Source organism: Suncus etruscus, chromosome 6 (genome assembly GCF_024139225.1).
Source record: "Suncus etruscus isolate mSunEtr1 chromosome 6, mSunEtr1.pri.cur, whole genome shotgun sequence".
Lineage (NCBI taxonomy): Eukaryota > Metazoa > Chordata > Mammalia > Eulipotyphla > Soricidae > Suncus > Suncus etruscus.
In genome coordinates, this window is record NC_064853.1 from 73,585,314 (window position 1) to 73,607,821 (window position 22,508).

At 40.5% G+C, this 22,508-nt stretch overlaps 1 protein-coding gene across 1 annotated transcript in view; it reads left to right on the forward strand.

The window, feature by feature from the left end:
• Window positions 1-18,901, forward strand: part of BFSP1 (beaded filament structural protein 1) — a 53,547-nt gene extending 34,646 nt beyond the window's left edge. The window contains exons 6-8 of the mRNA XM_049775591.1: window positions 7,123-7,371; window positions 18,099-18,345; window positions 18,435-18,901. Of these exons, the coding sequence (XP_049631548.1) occupies window positions 7,123-7,371; window positions 18,099-18,345; window positions 18,435-18,901 (963 nt within the window). The remainder of the gene's footprint in view (window positions 1-7,122; window positions 7,372-18,098; window positions 18,346-18,434) is intronic.
• The last annotated feature ends 3,607 nt before the right edge of the window (window positions 18,902-22,508 follow it).

A 22,508-nucleotide genomic window follows, 5' to 3' on the forward strand; every position in this document is an offset into this window, starting at 1 on the left:
TACCTTCGCTGACCACAAGGCTCTGAAATTATTTGTGAACTCCAAAGGGACTCAGAAGAAACACTTTAACACCTGGAAGTTAAACAGCCTCATGCTCAATAACCAGTGGGTCCGAGATGAAATCAAGGAGGAAATCAAAAGGTTCCTGGAAACAAACGACAATAAAGACACAAACTATCAGAACGTATGGGACACAGCAAAAGCAGTACTGAGAGGAAAATTTATAGCTTTGGAAGCACACATCAGGAAGGAAGAAGGAGCTTACCTGAGTAGCTTAATGACACAGCTAATAGAACTAGAAAATGCTCAACAAAAGGACCCAAGAATAGGAAGACAGAAGGAAATAACAAAGCTGAGAGCAGAAATCAACGAAGTGGAAACTCAAAAAACAATCCGAAAGATCAACGAAAGCAGAAGTTGGTTCTTTGAAAAAATAAACAAGATTGATAGACCACTGGCAAACCTAACAAAGAAAGCGAGAGAGAGAAACTTGATAACTCGTATCAGGAATGAAAAAGGAGAGATCACTACTGATATGACAGAGATTCAAAGGGTAATCATAAACTACTTTGAAAAACTCTACGCCACTAAAAATGAGAACCTGGAAGAAATGGATAAATTCTTGGACTCTTATAATCTTCCACGGTTGAAGGAAGAGGATGTAGCATATCTAAACACCCCCATCACCATTGATGAAATTAAAACAGTAATCAAATGTCTGCCGAAAAACAAAAGCCCAGGTCCAGATGGATTCACTAATGAATTCTATCAAACTTTCCAAGAGGAACTACTGCCAATCTTGGCAAGACTCTTTCATGAAATTGAACAAACAGAAACACTTCCAAATAGCTTTTATGAAGCCAACATCACCTTGATACCTAAACCAGACAGAGATGCTACCAAAAAAGAAAATTACAGACCAATATCACTGATGAATGCAGATGCAAAGATCCTCAACAAAATCCTGGCAAATAGGATTCAATGCCTCGTTAAGAAGATCATCCACTACGATCAAGTAGGTTTCATCCCAGGAATGCAAGGCTGGTTTAACATCCGTAAATCTATCAACATAATACACAACATCAATAACAAGAAAAATAAAAACCACATGATCATATCAATAGATGCAGAGAAAGCATTTGATAAGGTCCAACACCCATTCTTGATCAAAACTCTCAGCAAGATGGGAATGGAGGGAACCTTTCTCAATATAGTGAAGGCCATCTACCACAAGCCAGTGGCAAATATTATCCTCAATGGAGAAAAACTGAAAGCCTTCCCTCTAAATTCTGGCACAAGACAAGGCTGTCCTCTCTCACCACTCCTATTCAACATAGCACTGGAAGTACTTGCTATAGCGATTAGGCAAGAAAAGGATATCAAGGGAATCCAGATAGGAAAGGAAGAAGTCAAGCTCTCACTGTTTGCAGATGACATGATACTCTACTTAGAAAACCCTAAAGACTCTATCAAAAAGCTTCTAGAAACAATAGACTCATATAGCAAGGTGGCAGGCTACAAAATTAACACACAAAAATCAATGGCCTTTCTATACACCAATAGTAATAAGGATGAAATGGACATTAAGAAAACAACCCCATTCACAATAGTGCCGCACAAACTCAAATATCTTGGAATCAACTTGACTAAATATGTGAAGGACCTATACAAAGAAAACTATAAAACTTTGCTCCAAGAAATAAGAGAGGACACACGGAAATGGAAACACATACCCTGCTCATGGATTGGCAGGATTAACATCATCAAAATGGCAATACTCCCCAAGGCATTATACAGATTTAATGCCATCCCTCTAAAGATACCCATGACATTCTTCAAAGAAGTGGATCAGACACTTTTGAAATTCATTTGGAACAATAAACACCCTCGAATAGCTAAAGCAATCATTGGGAAAAAGAATATGGGAGGAATTACTTTCCCCAACTTTAAACTGTACTACAAAGCAATAGTTATCAAAACAGCATGGTATTGGAATAAGGATAGGTCCTCAGATCAGTGGAATAGGCTTGAATACTCAGAAAATGTTCCCCAGACATACAACCACCTAATTTTTGATAAAGGAGCAGGAAATCCTAAATGGAGCAGGGAAAGCCTCTTCAACAAGTGGTGTTGGCACAATTGGATAGCCACTTGCAAAAAATTGAACTCAGACCCCCAGCTAACATCATGTACAAAGGTAAAATCCAAATGGATTAAAGACCTCGATATCAGCCCCAAAACCATAAGTTATATATAACAGCACATAGGCAAAACACTCCAGGACATTACAGGCATCTTCAAGGAGGAAACTGCACTCTCCAAGCAAGTGAAAGCAGAGATTAACAGATGGGAATATATTAAGCTGAGAAGCTTCTGCACCTCAAAGGAAATAGTGCCCAGGATACAAGAGCCACCCACTGAGTGGGAGAAACTATTCACCCAATACCCATCAGATAAGGGGCTAATCTCCAAAATATACAAGGCACTGACAGAACTTTACAAGAAAAAAACATCTAACCCCATCAAAAAATGGGGAGAAGAAATGAACAGACACTTTGACAAAGAAGAAATACACATGGCCAAAAGACACATGAAAAAATGTTCCACATCACTAATCATCAGGGAGATGCAAATCAAAACAACGATGAGATACCATCTCACACCCCAGAGAATGGCACACATCACAAAGAATGAGAATAAACAGTGTTGGCGGGGATGTGGAGAGAAAGGAACTCTTATCCACTGCTGGTGGGAATGCCGTCTAGTTCAACCTTTATGGAAAGCGATATGGAGATTCCTCCAAAAACTGGAAATCGAGCTCCCATATGATCCAGCTATACCACTCCTAGGAATATACCCTAGGAACACAAAAATACAATACAAAAACCCCTTCCTTACACCTATATTCATTGCAGCACTATTTACCATAGCAAGACTCTGGAAACAACCAAGATGCCCTTCAACAGACGAATGGCTAAAGAAACTGTGGTACATATACACAATGGAATATTATGCAGCTGTCAGGAGAGATGAAGTCATGAAATTTTCCTATACATGGATGTACATGGAATCTATTATGCTGAGTGAAATAAGTCAGAGAGAGAGAGAGAGAGAGAGAGAGAGAGAGAGAGAGAGAGAAAAACGCAGAATGGTCTCACTCATCTATGGGTTTTAAGAAAAATGAAAGACACCCTTGTAATAATAATTTTCAGACACAAAAGAGAAAAGAGCTGAAAGTTCCAGCTCACCTCAGGAAGCTCACCACAAATAGTGATGAGTTTAGTTAGGGAAATAACTACATTTTGAACTGTCCTAATAATGAGAATGTATGAGGAAAATGGAGAGCCTGTCTAGAGTACAGGCGGGGGTCGGGTGGGGCGAAGGGAGACTTGGGACATTGGTGATGGGAATGTTGCACTGGTGATGGGTGGTGTTCTTTACATGACTGAAACCCAAACACAATCATGTATGTAATTAAGGTGTTTAAATAAATTTTAAAAAAAGCAGTTTCAGTCTGGCTAGTCCTGGATATCAATACTTATAGAAATTTTGCAAGAAGCTAGTTTTTCCTATATTCTGAGGGAACAGGTTTTAGGGGCTAATTCAGCTAACTTCCTAAGGTCTGACTAAGAAATAGTTTTTAGGAAAAAGCAAACTTATCTGTAAGAGATGCAAATCTATCTGGTGAAGGTTTCCTCAATAGCCCAATGCTATTTTCTGGACAAACTTTGAATGTAAGTTCTGAAGTAAGAATTAGTTAGCAATTGCTCAAAGTCTTTTAGAGATATCCAAAAGGCAGAACATTCCTTTCTGTTTAACAAAGGAAAATAAAGTTGTATTTAAGTATCTTTTTTGGTGCTGAGTTTTCCAGGTAAAGAGAAATTTAATCAAGGCTATACTTGTCTATAAAAATCCTTATTTTAGGAAGTAAATGGTTCACTATATACACATCAAATACAGCATAAGGGAGATTCAATTTTAGGCCAATTAAATGTTTGTTATAAGCAAGCAGAATGTCAGTACCATTAACAGGAATCTTGATCAACCATCCACACTGAGGGAAAAACTTCTCAGTGGGCTGTCTGATGAGATTCCCCTTAGAAGTCTTGATCAGTCATTCGCACTGAGGAAAAAATTTCTTAGTGGGCCTTCTGATGAGATCTTACTTAAGTAAATGGTATGACAGTCCCTGTTGACTTAGGCTGTGTCTTTTTTCAAAGATTTCTGCTAAGTCCGACCTGAACAGTGCACCAAGGAGCTCCTTTTAAGCTGCTCCCAATCTAGAAGCAAGAATAGGTAGAAAGCACAAAATGTAACTGGACCAAGCAAAGAGCCAGCATCCCTTGCTCAAGATGAAGTTCCAGTTGCTGCATAGCCCACAAACTCCATCTGGCCACAGTGCTCTTGGAGGCAGGCCAAGGATCATTGTTGTGATGCCAATGGAAACATAAGACTAAGTGGATGCTATTGGGTTGCTCAAGCTGGCAGCCAGTTGAGCTCTGTGTTATTGTTAAGGCCTCAAATAGTTTGTCTATGAAAGCTGCATTTATACTTGGGGAAAGGGGGGCTATAAGCTTAGTCAGTCACCCTACCTGCCAAGTGTGGCCCATGTCCATCTGGAGGCAGAAATCTAAAACTAGAGGTGAAGAATTCAGCATCATAACTAGGGTTCTGGGCCCAAAGCATAGTAGAAACTGTTTGTCTTTGGGGTCTGACTGAAACCTGATGGGCTTGGGGTTTTCAAACTTAGCACTTTTAGGGCCATATCAGTATATAAAGTAAAGAACTAGATTGTCATAGGAGTAATCATCTTGAGATCAGGGAGATGACCCGGAAGAATCCTGGGTTTGATCCCCAGCACTGTGTGGAATCTAGAGTACTAAGAGTGATCTTCAAAATCAATTTCTAGACCTCTCTTTCCAAGGTGGAGAGACAAGACTGAGTGCTGAGCAGATTGGGGGTGGATTGGGGGATGAGGTAGTTATCAGCTTCTGGTTTGCAAGGGGAAAGCAAAACATTTTTTTTCTAAAAAGGGGTATGTATTAGGCCACATAAATCTGAGAACCTCTGCTCTGAGGTGTCCAAATGTCCATGACATTATGGACATTTCAAATGTACATTTCAAATATACATCACAAATGTATATGAAGCTGAATTCCATTACCTATGTTGTCCTTCTGACTCAAAATATGTTCCAAAGAATAGTGAACTCTCTGGGATCTAGTTAGAAATGAAGAAATATGACCAGAGATGTTGCTTGACTTGCAGCGTCCAGTCTGAATACAATCCCTTGTACTGTGTGTGGTCCCTCAAGTCCCTGGTCACAAAGCCAGGAGTAAGTCCTGAGCATGGCCAAGTATGCCTCCCCCTACCCAAAAAGAAACAAATGTAGAACCTCAGGTCTTATGTGGACTACCTGAGTCAGAATCTATTTCTGACTTAACAACATCCTCAGGTAGTTCCAAGGCACTTGGGAGTGTGAGAAAAGCTGTTATAGGCAGAAATAGTTTTGTTAGCTTACTTGGTTTTGAGAATCAGCAATTTAGGCTAGAGCCTCTTATTCTAGAGGAAGAAATTCTAAGTTCTAAACTGCTAATACTAAGCTTGAAAATAAGCACACTAAGTGGTCTTTGTGAATTATAGGGTTTCTCTTTCTTTATTTCCTACTTTAATTTTTACTTGTTCTGCATTATATGTAAAATATTTATCTAAAGTTACTTAAAATTAAAAAATTTAGGGGATTACTTCCATCAGTGCTCAGGGTTTACTCTTGACTTTGCACTCAGAGATCACTCTTTGTGAGGCTCAAGGGATCCTATGGTATGCTAGAGATTGTACTTAGATTAGCCATGTACAAAGCATAAACCTTACCTACAATACTATCTCTCTAGTCCCCCTAAAGTTATTTTATTTATATACAAGTGCACATATACATTTTGGCTATCAACATATTACCCTACTGATCAGAAATGAGAAGAAAGTTAGAATATTTTTATAATAATGAACTATCATAATGAATAGGGGAAGCCCTCTTATATAATGGATATTAAAATGCTTTATAAAATATTGCATGAATAGTATTTTATCGACATTAGCAGATATTTTACTTATATTTTCAACCTTGAGATTTATTCTAGCTTATTGAGGAGTAAATAGTATACTTTATTTGAATTATAAATGCCACTTCCTAACTAGTAGTATTTATTTATTTAATTTATTTATTTGTTTTTTGTTGTTGTTATTTGTTTTGGGGCCACACCTGGTGAGGCTCAGGGGTTATTCCTGGCTATGCACTCAGCAAGGGGTTATTCCTGGCTATGCGCTCAGCAATTGCTCCTGGCTTGTGGGGGTGTATGGGACTTCGGAATTCGAACCACCATCCGTCCTGGATTGGCTGCATGCAAGACAAATGCCTTACCACTGTGCTATCGCTCTGGCGATATTTGTTTTATTTATTTATTTATTTATTTATTTATTTATTTATTTATTTGGCCATATCTGACAATGCTCAGGGGTTACTCTAGCTCTGTGTTCAGTAATCACTTCTGACAGGCTCAGGAGACCATATGGGATGCCTGGGATCAAACTGAGTCAGCCTCATGCAAGGCAAACATCCTACCTGCTGCACTATTGCTCTGGCCCCATGTTTAATTATTTTAATTTCTGACTTTTCTAGTTGCAGGTTGTCATTAGAAAGGGCCCCGTTAAGAATGAATTCTGAAGAGTGTGATGCTGTATAAGGAAGGAATTCAGTTTTCATATTCATCTTTAGCTTAAGTATTCCAACATGACTAATTGCTGAAAAAGAAGTTGATTACAGATACAAAATATGAACTCGACAAAGAAATACTGCCATTGGGGCTGGGCAGTGGCGCTAGAGGTAAGGTGCCTGCCTTGCCTGCGCTAGCCTTGGACCGCGGTTTGATCCCCCGGCGTCCCATATGGTCCCCCAAGCCAGGAGCGACTTCTGAGCGAATAGGCAGGAGTAACCCCTGAGCGTCACTGGGTGTGGCCCAAAAACCAAAAAAAAAAGAAAAAAAAAAAGAAAAAGAAATACTGCCATGTCTTTGTCTTGGGGTGTGAGAGAGAGCTCGTTTCCTTCATCTGTGTCTTTGTCCATAGACAGAAACCTTGGATCAAGCTATTACAGATGCTCATGAGTGTTACGACAATGAGATGCAGCTCTATGATGAACAGATCGACTCTCTGCAGAAGGAGATTGAAGAAATAGACTGGATCCTGGAGACATCTTCCTACAATTGCAGGCAGCTATTGGATGCTCAACAAACCCTGAAAAATGACATTGAGAATGAAAACCACAGGTGTGGTCAGAGGAGAGCAGTTGAAAGAGTGCTTGGTCTCTTCATTCTGGCCAGTCTTCGCTGAGTTCCTGTTCTGTACCAGGCACAGCTCTAGGCACTGTGGAAATGACAAGGAATGAAAGACAAAAATCTATGACTATGGGGGAGCTAGATAATGAATGAATTTGTAAGAGTGTGAGTAGAACATATGACAAGTACTTTGGCATTAATTAGAGCAAGGGAAGAAGGGAGAAATAGGGGCGTGTTTGAGATTTTAAGTAGGTTGATGAGAAAAGGTCTCAATGAGTAGTTTACTCTTTGTCATACAGGTCCTTGAGGGAAATGATTATTTTTAGCAGATAGGGTGACTAGCCAGGACTGGTCCCCATTAAGTGTTTAGAGGTCATTGTAACACCAATGTTGCTGCTGTCATTGTGATATCTACAGACATATTTATTTCCTAAACCAGTGTTTTCCTGTTTACTTGTGATAGGGTGCTAAAATGATCCAGGAGTGGTAGTAGTCTCAGGCACATTTGGGGCACTTTCTTTGCTTCAAGAAGATAGATTGGGGAGGGGCCAGCACTGAGTGACTTCTCAAAGGGAGCATTAGGCCAAATACTTTTGAAACTTCTGTGTTAAATTCACACCTTCACCTCATGCGTAAACTTGAATCATCTATGTATACATTATATGTACATTTACATCCATGTCTACATTATCCACTATACCTAGTTACAGAAAATGTACACCCATACCTATATCTGTATACATTATCATTTGTTTCCAGGAAAGTTTTGATTTCCTTTTTGATTTCATCTTGGACCCACTGGTTGTTCAGTAGCAGGGTGTTTAATTTCCAATTGTTAAAGTTTTTCTTCTGTGTGGCTTTGTAGTTCACATCTAATTTCAGAGCCTTGTGGTCAGCAAGGGTAGCTTGCAAGATTTCTATCCTCTTGATTTTATGGAGGTATGTTTTATGTGTCAGCATGTAATCTATCCTGGAGAATGACCCATGTACATTGGAGAAGAATGTGCATCCAGGTTTTTTTGGGGTGGAGTGTCCTATATATATCTACTAGTCCTCTTTCTTCCATTACTCTTTTCAGGGCTAATATGTTTTTGTTGGGTTTCAGTCTGGCTGATCTATCAAGTGTTGATAGGGCCGTGCTGAGGTCTCCCACAATTATTGTGTTATTATTGATTTCTTCTTTCAAATTTGTCAGTAATTGTATTAGATAATTTGCTGGTCTCTCATTGGGTGCATATATGTTTAGTACTCTGATTTCTTCCTGTTGCACATATCCCTTGATTAGTACATAGTGTCCATCTTTGTCCCTTACCACTTTTCTGAGTATAAAGTTGGTGTCATCAGATATTAATATGGCCACCCCAGCTTTTTTGAGGGTGTTGTTTGCTTGGATGATTTTCCTCCAGCCTTTAATTTTGAGTCTATGTTTGTTCTGACTATTCAGATGTGTTTCTTCTAGGCAGCAGAAGGTTGGATTTATCTTTTTGATTCATTTTGCACTCTGTGTCTTTTTGTTTTGTTTTGTTTTGGGGCTACACCCAGCATTGCTCAGGGGTCACTCCTGTCTGTCTGCTCAGAAATAGCTCCTGTCAGGCACAGAGGACCATATGGGACACTGGGATTCGAACCAACCACCTTTGGTCCTGGATCAGCTGCTTGCAAGGCAAACACTGCTGTGCTATCTCTTCGGGCCCCACTCTGTGTTTTTTAATTGGTGAATTTAGACCATTGACATTGAGGGAGATGATTGTCATAGGATTTAATGTCATCTTTGTAGATAAGTTTGCTGTGTTTGTTAGTCTCTCTTGTCTTAGAGTAGACCTGTCAGTTTTTCCTTTAAGGCTGGTTTATCTGTGAAGTTTCTGAGCTGTTGTTTTCCATGAAGTTATATATTCTTCCTTCAAACATGAATGTGAGCTGGGCTGGGTACGGTATTCTCGGTGAGGCATTCATTTCATTCAGTCTTGTCACAATATCCCACCACTGTCTTCTGGCCTTGAGAGTTTCTTGTGACATGTATGCTGTAAGTCTTAGGGATGCTCCTTTGAATGTAATTTCCCTTTTTGATCTTGCTGCTTTCAGTATTCTATCTTTGTCTGTGGGATTTGTCATTGTAATGAGGATGTGTCTTGGGGTGTTTTTCTTTGGGTCTCTTTTAGCTGGTATTCTTCAGGCATGCAGGTTTTGATTGCATGTAGTCTTTAACTCTGGGAGTATCTCTTTGATGATGTCCTTAACAGTTGATTCTTCCTGGAAATCTCCTACTTGGGTCTCTTGGACTTCAATGATTCTTATGTTGTTTCTGTTGAGTTTATCAAAGACTGTTCGCATTCCTTGAGTTCTTTTTCCATTGCCTGTTTGTTTGTCTTTAGGTTCTTTTCCAATTTCTTCTGTTGTGTTGAGTTTTTCTGCATCATATCTTTCAGTACTCCGATTCTCTCCTCAGCTGCTTATACCCTGCTGGCAAGGCTATCCATTGAGGTTTTCAGTTGAGCTACCGTGTTTTTCAGATTTGTCATTTCAGTTTGGAGTTTTCTGATTTCTGTCTTTGTGTTCTGTTCAGATCGATCTATGCTTTCTTTGAATTCTTCAAACATCTTTCATATTGCTATTTTAAGTTCCTTATCTGAGAGCTTAATCAGGTGGTTGGAATTTATTAGGTCATTCGAGCTTTCGTCTTTATTCTCTGTGCATGGTGTTTGCCTGTGAGGTTTCTCCATTGTCACACTTGTAGTGTGGTTTTTCCTGAGTGTTGTGATGGGGTTCATTGGTTAGAAAGAGTGCGCGGCTTTGAAGTGAAGCGGCCTTGCTCTTCTGCTACCTCTAGGTGACAGTTTTTTGGGGGTGTGCTCCCTAGGCCTCTGAGGAGATCTTCAGGGATTCAGCAACACAGGCAGACAGGTGCAGGAGAAGTTTCCCTTGAAGTCCTCAGAGTGAACAAAGGCACAGCAGGGTGGAGCCTCCGCAGGCCAGAGAGGCCCAGCCTATTGGACGGCGACCCCCCACAGCCAGAATCTACTCACTGGGCAGCTTCAAAATGCAGTTTTTTGGGGTATGCTCCCTAGGCCTCTGAGGAGACCTTCAGGGATTCAGAAACACAGGAAGACAGGCGCAGGAGAAGTTTCCCTTCAAGTCCTCAGAGTGAACAAAACTAAGACTATATTGTAGATTATATCTTTATCTATAGAAAGCATTGAAAGAACAGACTGGGAATATTTACTTTATGTAAAGACAGATTTATTTTATTAAGTTTTGTTTCTTCTATTCAACCATTCTGACTTGGGGAATTTTGATTGACTTCAAAGGGAAGACCTTAGAAGTACTCCAGTAAGAGCTGTTCTTTCTTTGCTTGAGTGTACTCTGTTTTGCTTGAGAGTACTTGAATGGTTATCAGTAGAAAAACAATCATATTTCTTTAATCATGGTCAATGAGCTATACATAATTTTAAATTATATTTATGTCATGCATTGTGTACACCAGCAGTTTTTAACCACTGTGCCAGTCTCCCTGTTTACTCAGTCATGCAGCTAATATCCAGTGGAAAAGGTAATATTCCCCAACTCTGTCTCTGGTTGGTTTTTTTCTTTTCTTTTTTTTTTTTTTTGTAAAAAGAAAAAATATCCAACTATTTTTTTCTAAGCCTACATTTATGCTTTATTCCTTTTTTTAAATTTTTTTATTTTTAATTATGAGAACAAAGAGGCAAAGAAAGAGGACAAGGTAAAGTTACAGTGGAAGGACAATTAACCATAACATAATTCTCAGAAGTCCCCTTGCTGATACCTTAACTTTGAACTTTCAGCCAAAGAACATTAAGATAAATAAAACAGAATCCATGTACAACTACTTTGTCCCTCAAGTCCCTAGATTGTAACACATTATAATATTTCTTAACAGCACACAAGGCAATCTAAAGCCATAAAACTTACGTAACTCCTTAAACATTAGAGGCATAGTATTTTTTACATTTCCATGTACATGCATATTAGCTTAAGTTAACCTCAAATTTTAAGTGGTTTTTTTTTTTTTTTTTTAAGGATTAGAGTCAAAGGAGCACAGTAAAAACAGCGTTAGTGTGGCAATTGTTGTTTGCATAGGCCCACCAAAATATGAGGGGAATGGAAAGGAATAACCTTGGCCTAAATACAAAGAAACCCGACCCCTGAAGTTTCCTGGCATAAGACCAACTCTAGGCTCCAGGCAAATTAGATCGTCCAATCCAAGACATTGTCTGTAGTGCCAACACACATTTATTTTTCACACAGTCTCTGTTGTTGGTATCATGTTTCTGTATTAAATATCCTGGAATCTGCATATCCTACATTGAAGTCAGGATGTGGAGCATCCTCTTGTTTCACCTCACCATTAAAGGGCAATGCAGAGAGCCCTGTCCTGTAAGCAGGTCGTTGTTGTTGTTAAGTCTTCTCAGTGTTAAAGGAAGTCTCTTTTGAGCAGGTCGATGTCTGAGCAGTGGTAGGGTCTTCCATGGTAGAGGATTGCTTCAGGTGATGTTATAGACAAACCTGGATGTTTTGTGGATGGCTTCCCTGGTTCAGGGGTGAATGGAAAATGCCCTTTTTTCTGAGGCCTGTGCCAGGTCGTTATGTCAATGTTCAGGGTATAAGGTCCCTTTGCACTACAAGATTTGTGTGTTCCAATCTCTACTAGATAGGATCTTATTTGTATGTATAGTATTTTCCCATTTTAATGTGCCTATGCAAAAAAGGAGCAATGCCATGTGACATTATTGGCGCATATGGGGGCCATATGAACAAGTCCAACAATCCCCATGACATGGTTCAATCATAAGCATTAAACTGGGGGACTCTCACCAAAATTCCTTGTTGAACAGCTCATAAAGAGAAGATAAAAAGTGGTTAGAATCGTCACTGTATAAGAGAATATTTAGAAAGACTTATAGCTGTCAGAGAAAAAACACAAAATATTTGAAAGAAATACGTGTCCATTTTATGTCTTTTGAGACAGTTTGGGGTTGTCACACACAATGCACGGCTTTGGTCTGTGATTAGAATTGTGCAGTACTAAAGTTAAAAAGAGTAATGTGGGTTAGTGATGTTTGGGGGGTGGTGGTGAAAGAGTTAAGGAGTAAAAATGAGCTTTGTAGGGGTGTGGGAAAGGGAAGAATACAAAATGGACATTCTGGATACGCAAAACAAACATAAAGATAAGGGGTACTCTTAATACATGCAGAAATTGCCAGTGACAAACAGCGCAACCGAGCAAATCTCAGCACACCCCCAAGTTAAGACCCATCATTTCTGGTCTCCTGGGCTGCCATCCCAGAAGGCCTGGAGGCCGGGGCAGAAGAGGTGAGGGCTGGTGGCCTATCAAGGCTTCCAGCACACCCAAGTTAGGGAGAAGGCCTTCCACATGGGGTCTCCCCAAACCCCATGCAGCTAGAGCTAGCCTCCAGCTCAAGAGAGGATGGATAGAGAGCCAGAAGCCAGGATCTGCCCGCCCTACACCCTGTGCCCTTCCCACCCTAGACTGGGGGAAGGGCGGGGAAAGCTTGGGACCCCATCCAGGAGGGACCCCGTGACACCCACCTTGTCTGGCCACCTGAGCTGCCACCCTAGAAGGCCTGGAGGCCGGGGGCAGAAGAGGGGAAAGCTGGGGGCCTATCAAGGCTCCCAGCGCATTCAAGTTAGGGAGAAGGCCTTCCACATGGGGTCTTCCCAAACCCCATGTGGCTAGAGCTATCCTCCAGCTCAAGAGAGGATGGATAGAGAGCCGGAAGCCAGGATCTTCCCACCCTACACCCTGTGCCCTTCCCACCCTAGAGCTGGGGGAAGGGCGGGGAAAGCTTGGGACCCCATCCAGGAGGGACCCACTGACACCCACCTTGTCTGGCCGCCAAAAGCTCCCCGCTGGCTAGTTTATTTGTGACTCTTACTTCAAGTATAACCTGGCGCCAGCAGCTTGTTTTTGAGTCTAGCTCTATGGCAGTAAACATTTATTTCCATCCTCCCAAAAATCCATTTTCTGGCCACTGCAAATACATTTCTTCCAAAACCTGTCTCTCTCCTCCTGGTTTCTTGAAAAACCTGTTTTTGCTTACCCCAAAACACCTCCACCTCATCTTTTCTCCCAGCCCTTTAGCAGGGCTCTTTCTCACCTACGTCAGATAGTTATTTGATATGTAATTTCTAGGGCCCAGTCTCATTGTACTGCCCCTCCGGAAGATCTCCTACTCTTTGTTTTCCCTGAAGACACCTTGCATACCAGAGTTTGTGCTTAAAATGTCATCAGCTGAACAGTAAAATTTGTCTCTCGTCTCATAGATGTGGGTCCCCATACAATGCATTTTGTGTGGTCTCATTTATTTCATATTTCATATCCGTCTACCTCGTGCTCCCACTTTCTCTCAGTGAGGATTTATGGACCCCACTAAGGTCTTGCTTAGGGATGCAGCACTTCTGCAGCAGTGTGCCAGAGATCCAATCCAGATCAGCTGTATGCAAGGCAAGTTCCTTAGCCATTGTACTATTGCACTTATGTGTAATTATTTAACACAACATTGTACTCAGAGATGCTAAGTGACTAAATCAAGAAATTTATGGGGAGGAAAACAGAAAGAGAAAGAGGCTACATCATGAATGACTTCCCCAAACACTAAGCACTAAATTGGGAAAAAAGTAAGTTTCAACATGTATTTCTTGTTGAAGTGCACACTGAATTCTATAATTTCTTTCAAATTAAATGATCCACTCTATGTAAAAATGCAATCAAGGCCTAATCCAGAGTCTGGAACAGAGTAGATGATCAGTTATTCTTTCTTCTCTGTTACACTTGCAATTGAGCAGAAATGCTTATTTGGCAAGTGAGGTGTCTTTCAGCAACATTTGATCCTTTGGGGACCAATGATTTAATGCACTGGGAGTCATTATCTGATAATTAAACCCTCAGTATTGGATGAACACAGATTTGGGGGAAGAGCTATAGCTTGTCCAGACTTTGATCCGTGTGACGCTGAAGTTCTGTGGCAATTGGGTGGTGGAGAAGGATCATTGCTCCAATGTGGCTATCCCGTTGTGAGTCTCCCTGCTGTGTGCATGCTTGAGAGTTTTTATATTTGGTCCAACACACTGTAGTGTCACTCTTAAAATTCTCACTAGTTTTAAGCAAGGGGTCCAACCTCTTGCTTTGGCACTGGCCCTGAAATGCATTAGCTGGTTTTGCAAGTGTTGCCTCCTTTCATGGTGCCATTCTCCCAATCCTCTCTCTTTTGGCATGTCCACCCTCTTCCTTCCCTCCTCATATATATATATTTTTTTTAAATTTATTTTTATTTTTATTTTTATGTTTTTGGGTCACACCTGGCAGCGCTCAGGGGTTACTCCTGGCTCTATGCTCAGAAATCACCCCTGGCAGGCTCGGGGCACCATATGGTATGTCAAGATTCGAACCGATGACCTTCTGCATGAAAGGCAAACACCTTACCTCCATGCTATCTCTACGGCCCTGCTCTTTTATATTTTTGTGGCCCATTTTCTATTCACACTGCTTTCAGTCATCTTGAATCATTCTGCTCCAGATGCTCTGATTTGTCTTAGGCCTTTGGCATTACAAAGGGAGAGAATGGAAAAGAGTATTGAAATGAGAAGTTATGAAATTAAGCTGTGACTGAGTGGAAGGGCTCAGCGAGGAGGGCAGGAAGTAGGGTGAGATTTGTTAAGTTTCTGAAATTCTTTTCCTTGAGCTAGAAGTGACTTTGGGATGGGAATTCCTTTTCTGAATTCTATAGCATCAGTTCATGTTTTGGCTCTAGGAGAAGGTGGTACAGACACAGAGATAATCTTCTTTTCCAGATTATTTATTTTTTAAAAGGCAGTATGGTTTATGAAGTTGTTCATAATAGAGTTTTGGGAATACATGTTCCCACAACAATTTTACCACCAGTGTTAACTTCTTTCACTAGTATTAACTTTTTTTTGGGCTACACCCTTTTGGGACTCAGGCCTTACTCTTGTCTTTGTGTTTAGGAATCAGTCCTGGCATAAATCCAGGAACCATATGGGGTCCTGGGAATAAAACCCCAGGCTGACTATATGCAAGGCAAGTGACTTTTGCACTGAAGCTTTGGACCCTGTCTGACTCTTAATACTTTCTCCCTCATTTCCTCTCTCTTGCCTCATCCTTATTTCTATAATTTAGAATGAAGATTTCTCAGAGATATGATAATAGAGCTGTCATATGACTTAGCAATTATGCTATTATACTTCTTGCTATCTACCTCCAAAGTACAAAAACATTCATTCAGAAGGACATATACCCATCATTATTAATTACAGAACTTAGAATAACTCAGATATGACATCAATCCAGGTGCTCATGACAGATGAATGGATAATAAAGATGCCATGTGTGTATATATACAATGATATATATATTCTGTATTATAAAATAAATATTCACATTATGGAATCACCCCACACATGTATTTCACCATTGGCACCATTCATCTACCCTCACACAGATGGGTCTGAAGAAGCAGGATAGCAGTGAAGAATTAATATACAAAGCCAGTTAGGAAAGAATCATGGAATCAGTGTCTTTTCATCTTGTGATATCTCTGAGCATACCAAGCCAGAAATAAAATTTTAAGATGACACCCAACTATTAACCCAAAACAAAGGTGTTCCCCCAGTTTCTCTTTTCTTTCCTTTTTTAGGAGGTTACACCCAGCGGTGCTCAGGGTTTACTCTTGGCTTTGTACTCAGAAGTCATTCTGGGCAGGTCGAGGGGACCATATGAAATGCCGGGATTCAAACTGGGTCCGTCCTGTATTGGCCACATGCAAGGCAAATGCCTTACTGCTGTGCTATGACTCTGGCCCCCTCCTCTTTCCTTTTCACCTAGCCCTTTGACATGTAAAAGCTCACCTGGATAGTTTTTTTTTTGTTTTTTGTTTTTTGGGCCACACCCGACGGTGCTCAGGGGTTACTCCTGGTTATCTGCTCAGAAATAGATCCTGGCAGGCACGGGGGACCAGATGGGATGATGGGATTCAAACCAACCACCTTAGGTCCTGGATAGGCTGCTTGCAAGGCAAACACTGCTGTGCTATCTCTCCAGCCCCTGGATAGATGTTTTTGTCTCTCTCGTGAACTCACCCTCCTGATGAATTTGGAATGGATTAAAAAAGAAAGAGTAGTTCTGGCTTGGTGCTCTCGGACACACCATGAGGGAGGAGTCACTGAATTCATGACTCTCCTGACTGGCATTGTTTATTATTTCATTTGTGGCTACCCAACCTGTATCACTTGTATCAACCCATCCACCTGAGGTTAGAAATATGGTAGGTGGGGTGATCTCAAAAATCATGGGGATTTATTTTACACTGTATAAATAATAGAATACTTTGCAACTCCTAGGAATGGTCAGATTATGCAATTTGTTGCAACTTGGTTTGAACTAGAAGGTATTATCTTAAGTGAAGCAAGTAAAAGAAGGACAGATACTAAATACACTTACTTGTCTTCATAGGCTATGGGATAGGGACCTGCCCCATAACTTGATTTATTCTCATGCGTGAAGGCATTTAGATCATGCCAGAGAAAACTCTCTCTTTGTGGAAGAACAGGGATACAATAATAGAGTTTCTGTCATTTAGTCTCTGAATATAAGAAGTCAAGAGCAGGGATAGGAGCTATTGTTCCCTAATAAAGTTGCATTAAATCACATTTTAATAAGTTGTATATTGTCAGTGTGACAGAAATTGTGTCTCAGAACACACAGGACTTTCTCATCCTTCAAATTCAGAGGGGTAATTTATTTATCCAAAGTTGCAAAACAAGTAGTCAGAGCTGAGTCCTCCATTCAGGTCATGGATGCTTCAGTTCTAGACTTTTACCCTGTGTGTTCTCCTCATAGAAAGTATTACCCTACCCCAATGCTTATCCTTGATCTCTAAGATATTTTCTTTTCCTTTCTGTTTCTTTTCCTTTCCTTTCCTTTATTTTTACCTTTCCTTTCCTTTTCCCTCTCATCTCTTTTTATCTCCTCTCCTCTTCTCACCTGTCTTCTACTCTCCTCTCCTTTCCTTTCCTCTTTTATCGTCACGTCTCTTCACCTTTCCTCTCTCCTCCCATCCTCTTTTCTACTCACTCTCAGCTCTCTCCTCCTCTCTTCCTCTCCTCTTTTCCTCTCCTCCCCTCTCCTCTACCCTTTCTCTTTTCTCCCCTCCTCTCATTTCCTCTCCTCTCTTTACCTCTCTTCTCTCCTGTCCTCTCTCCTCCCATTCTCTTCTCCCCTCTCCTCTCCCCTTTACCCTTTCTTCTCACCTCCTCTCTATTCTCTCCTCCTTTCATTTCCTCTCCTCTCCCTTACCATCTTTGTCCCTTCTCTTTTCCTCTCTTCTCTTCTCCTCCCCTCTCTTCTCCTCCCTTTCCCTTTCATCTTCTCTCTTTTCTCCCCTCCCCTCATCTCCTCTTCTTCCCTTTCTGATTCTCTCCTCTCCTTTCCTTTTACTTTTGATTCTGTACTCAGGCATCACTCCTGTCTGGGTTGGGGGTGCTATATGGGGCACTGGGAATTGAACTTGGGTCAGCTGCATTGCAAGGCAAGTGCTTTACCTCTTTACCAGAAGAGTAAATTTTTCTATCCCCATAGACAGCTTATTTTTCAATGACTACATTTTTCTTTTCCTCGTCCTTCCAGTTATACCTGTTGTCTTTGTTTATAGAGATCTTCAGGGCCATGCCAGTTATAACAAAATAAAAAACAAGACCTAAAGCTTCCCCCAGAATGTTTCAATGAAAAAGGAGATTACAGTTGAGCACAAAATAGAAGACAGCCTACAAGACACAAAACAGACTCAAGTGGTACTTAAAGAAGAATTCAAATCTAAGTTTGAATTCAGTGGTGAGGAGTCAAGCCTTCCCATTGCAGAAGAGTCTCTCGAAGATGTGCCAGATGGAGGACAGATAAGTAAAGCCTTTGGGAAACTATGCAATATGGTCAAGGAGAAAGTGAGAGTTCCACAGAGTTTCGGCAGAGTTCCACATCAAAGGGCATTATGTATTTTGTTTCCAGGGATGACCTTTATGAAGATCCTGAATTCTGTTCCTTCTCCACCCTAGACAAAAGCAGCATGGTTTTTTTCAGGGAGGATGATTCAATGCATTATGGAAGCTGTAGGGACTCCTCCACTGAGCAGCTTCAGCTCTTCTTGGAGAAGGGAGAGCCCCAAGAGAGAAAGAATGAATATTCTCTCAGTCAGCATTCTGCAGACAAAAAGATGGAGCTAAGTGCCCAAGAACACAAAGGCCACAGGATGAAGTATACTACACAGAAGGAAGATGAGGATTCTGAGAGACCCAGTTTAGTGATCACACTTGGGCCAGAAGAAGCATTCCAGTCTGAAGGGTCTGGAGGCAAGGATGAATTCGAGGGGCATGAGCTAGAGAAGAGTTGTATGCTGGAAAGAAGATCCCCCCAAACTCTGGCTTGTGAGAAGGTGAAGGTGGTCGAATCCATTGAGAAGGTTTCCACAGAGTGCATTCAGAGCTATAAAGAAACTACTTGTAGTTGTGGAGACCATGGTTGAAAAGATGAAAGCATAGAAGAAATTGGGAGAGAAGGGCTCTTAAAATGGCTCAACTCCAAGGCAGAACATGTTTTGAGGGTCACTTTAGGGAAAGGATTTTGATCCTTTAGAACAAATGATAGAACATGCTTGAATTAAACTATAGTTGGCCCATCTGGCATCCTCAGTGATGCCTTAATTAAAATTTTTCTTTGCTTGTCCACTCTTGGTTTAATTAACAGAAGCCTTGGGAATGTAGTTGGGAAAGAACAGGGATATTTTGTGGAACAACTGCAAAACCATATTGGTTTAGGAAAGAGGTTTAATCTTCTGGTTTACCACCGAGAGGCCCACACACTGGGACCAGGCCACATGTGTACGAAGGCTGAAACCGCTGATCTGCCATCTTGGCTATTACTGCAAGTCTGTGGACTGGTGTGTAGGATAGATGCTGATCTGAAGGTAGAAAGAAAATGAGAGGACTTGGATGGTACCTTGAGATTACACAGAAAACACTTCTTGATAGCATTGGCTCTTTTTAATTGTGATTTTCAGCACACACTGAAGAGTGTTTAGTTATTATAAAAAGAAAAACAATGGGGCTAGAGAGATAGCACAGCAGTAGGGCGTTTGCCATACAGCAGCTGTCCCAGGACAGACCTGGGTTCAATTCCCGGCATCCCATATGGACCTCCGAACTTGCCAGGAGCGATTTCTGAGTGCATAGCCAGGAGTAACCTGAGTGCAGCCAGGTGTGCCCCCCCCCCAAAAAAAAACAAAACAAAAATAAAACAAAAAAGAAAAACAATGAGTGGTACCTGTCCTAGTCTACATTCACCCAGAAGCTGATCCTGAGCTGAAAGATGGTACAGTTGGTGGGGCACTTGCCTGGCATTACAGCCAATCCTGACTTCATCCCATGCTCCACAAACGGTCTCTTGACCTGCCAGGAGTGATCCTTGAGCACAGAGCTAGGAATAAGCCCTGATCACCACAGGATGTGGTCCCTCAAACAAGTAAAAATCAGAAACTTATCCTGAAGTACTACCCTTCCCCACTTCCTGCCTATCTCACCTGGAAAGGGAGACCCTTCCACAGATGGGAGGGGTCTTTGATTGGTAATTAAGAGTGGCCTAAGGGGAGAGGTGAAAGGCAGACTCAGCAGGGGAGATGCAGGAAGAGGAAGAGAGAGGCAGAGGCAGCTGAAAGAGGCTGCTTAAAAAATCTCAGATTAGAGGCCATGTGAAAAATATGCACATGGTCGTTAGTGCCTTGTAATAAAGCTGATGTCTTCTGAAACTTTATCTGACTGCCTGTGGATCATTTCCTTGCTGTTTTCCTGAACCCACAGACCCGGGGACTGACGGGGCTGCAGGTACTGGCTGGGCTGAGAAAGGTCTCACCATCCATCCACCACCACTAGGACTTTATAATTAATAATTAATACAACCCTGAAACAAATATGTGGACATGCAGTTAACAAATGAGAGGGTTTAAAGTACCTCTCCCATCAAATTGTATAAAATTTTCGACTCCTCATAGAATAATTATAGTTGTGCCTTGGTAACTGCAGTTGACCCCCAAACCAAGAGGGATTGGTTTCTGAATCTTCTTGCATACCAGAATCTAGGACACTCAAGTTTCTTATAGTAGATTCTGCAGATCCAACTATAGAAGTTCATGGTTGGTTGAATAGGTGAATGTGGAGGTCAGGGCTATGGAAGTATCCCTGCCCTGACCATTTCCACATATTTTCACACCTGAAGTTTAAATGGTAATGCCTGATACAAGAGGGATTTTTTTTTTTTTTTGATCTCCCTAAGTTAACATCCTAGGATCAGCCCTTTCTGACAAAAGCTTGTTGACAAATTCTCCAACTCCTTCATCCCTTGGGAAAATATCTTGAAGGTGCTGTCTCTGGCTGTCCATTGTGTAGATCTGGTAACACACAGATCACAGTAACCTTGACTTCCTGGTCACACACATTTCCTTCTGCCCTTTGCTATTAGCTTTCTCCAGGATCACACTTTAAAGAAACTCTAGAAATCATCCAAAAATTTATGTGAATCATTACTATATGGATTTTTTTTCAACGTATTGACACTTCATACCTCTGACTTCCACATTCAGTCAATTCTCTAAGTGCTCTTTTGTCTGATATATTTAAAATACTCTTCCTCCAAAACTGCACTCTTGGATTTCAAAGCACAAAGCAAATGTTAACACATAGTTGTGTGTTTGGGACTTAATTAGTTCAATAAGTAATGCTCTATACAGTGTGTTATGTTGATAAAGAGATTTAAAAATATTTGTTAATAATCTACATACTGTACTAGAATTTGTGGTAATACTGTATATACATACATACATGTACATAGTTTCTTAATGACTTGTGCAATTAGAAAACACACATACATACAAATGGGTATTTACCATGCCACATTCTAGGAAGCAGAAATAACTTCAAAGCGGAACCTTAGCAAAATATTTTAATTTGCCTTTAGGCACCTAGCTTTCTATTAGCATTCCTAGAATAAATAGTGTTTTACTTACACTAGTTAAGCAATTACTTTTTCCCTTTGTAGCTGCTCCAAAAGCATTGAGTAAAAGTGTTTCAATGGATGACTGCATTGATTAAGCAAAAGCATTTGGCAAACATCTACACGTTATTATATAAAATTGATGAAGCCACATATTATATTCTATTACTTCTTTTTTTATATCTATTACTTCTTTATTATGAATAATAGAAAGAATATCAACGAAGTCACCTTTCTTTTATAAAACTTGGAAAAATCATGTTCTTATACGTTGGAGATTTCAGCTTCAGAAAAGAAATATGCTTTTGTTGTTCTTTGTAAATGATGAATGGAGAACCCACTCTGTTGAAAAAAATTGAAATATTCATAATTTAAAAGCTTAAGAGAGAATGATGAGAACCATTACCAGGCACACATAATGTGCTAGGATACATTGGTTTGTTGTGTATTCTTTATTCATCTTAACTGTCACTGCAAACATTCTCTTTTCCACATTAAGTTTTTATCTTTATGACTTATTTTTTAGTATCTTAAAAGACAGGAACTTGAGCTTCATCTTCATCTCCCCTCAAAAATTGTAGGGATGCTTTTAAAAATAGATAAAACATTTAATAACTTATAATTAATCAATAATAACAAAATGAATTGAGCATCTACTCTGTGTCTGAGCACTGAGGATATCAAAGTGAACATAGCAGATGTGGTCTTGCTTGCATAGACAGGACTTTTGGCTGATGGGAGAGAAATGTCTAGGATAGCAGGTAACTGAAAGGAAATGAGATGAAGGAGCTATGAGGAATGAGCATCTGGGTAGGGAAAATAGCCTGGGCATTGGGTAAGAATAGATTTAGCCTGTTCAGAAAGGGAGGTGAAGAGGACAAAGGTGATGAGGTCAAAGAAAGAGGAAGGAATCAAATAAAAACCTTTTCCAGAAGGCTTGCTTTAATCTAAAAAATGAATTTACGTGTGAAATAAGGGGTACCTGCAATGAACAATTTAGTATCTGGTTGGGTACTTTGTCTCTTCAAGGCCCTAAGAATTTGCTCCATTTCCCACTTTCTTTCCTTTTGTTTTTGTTTCTGAGTCAT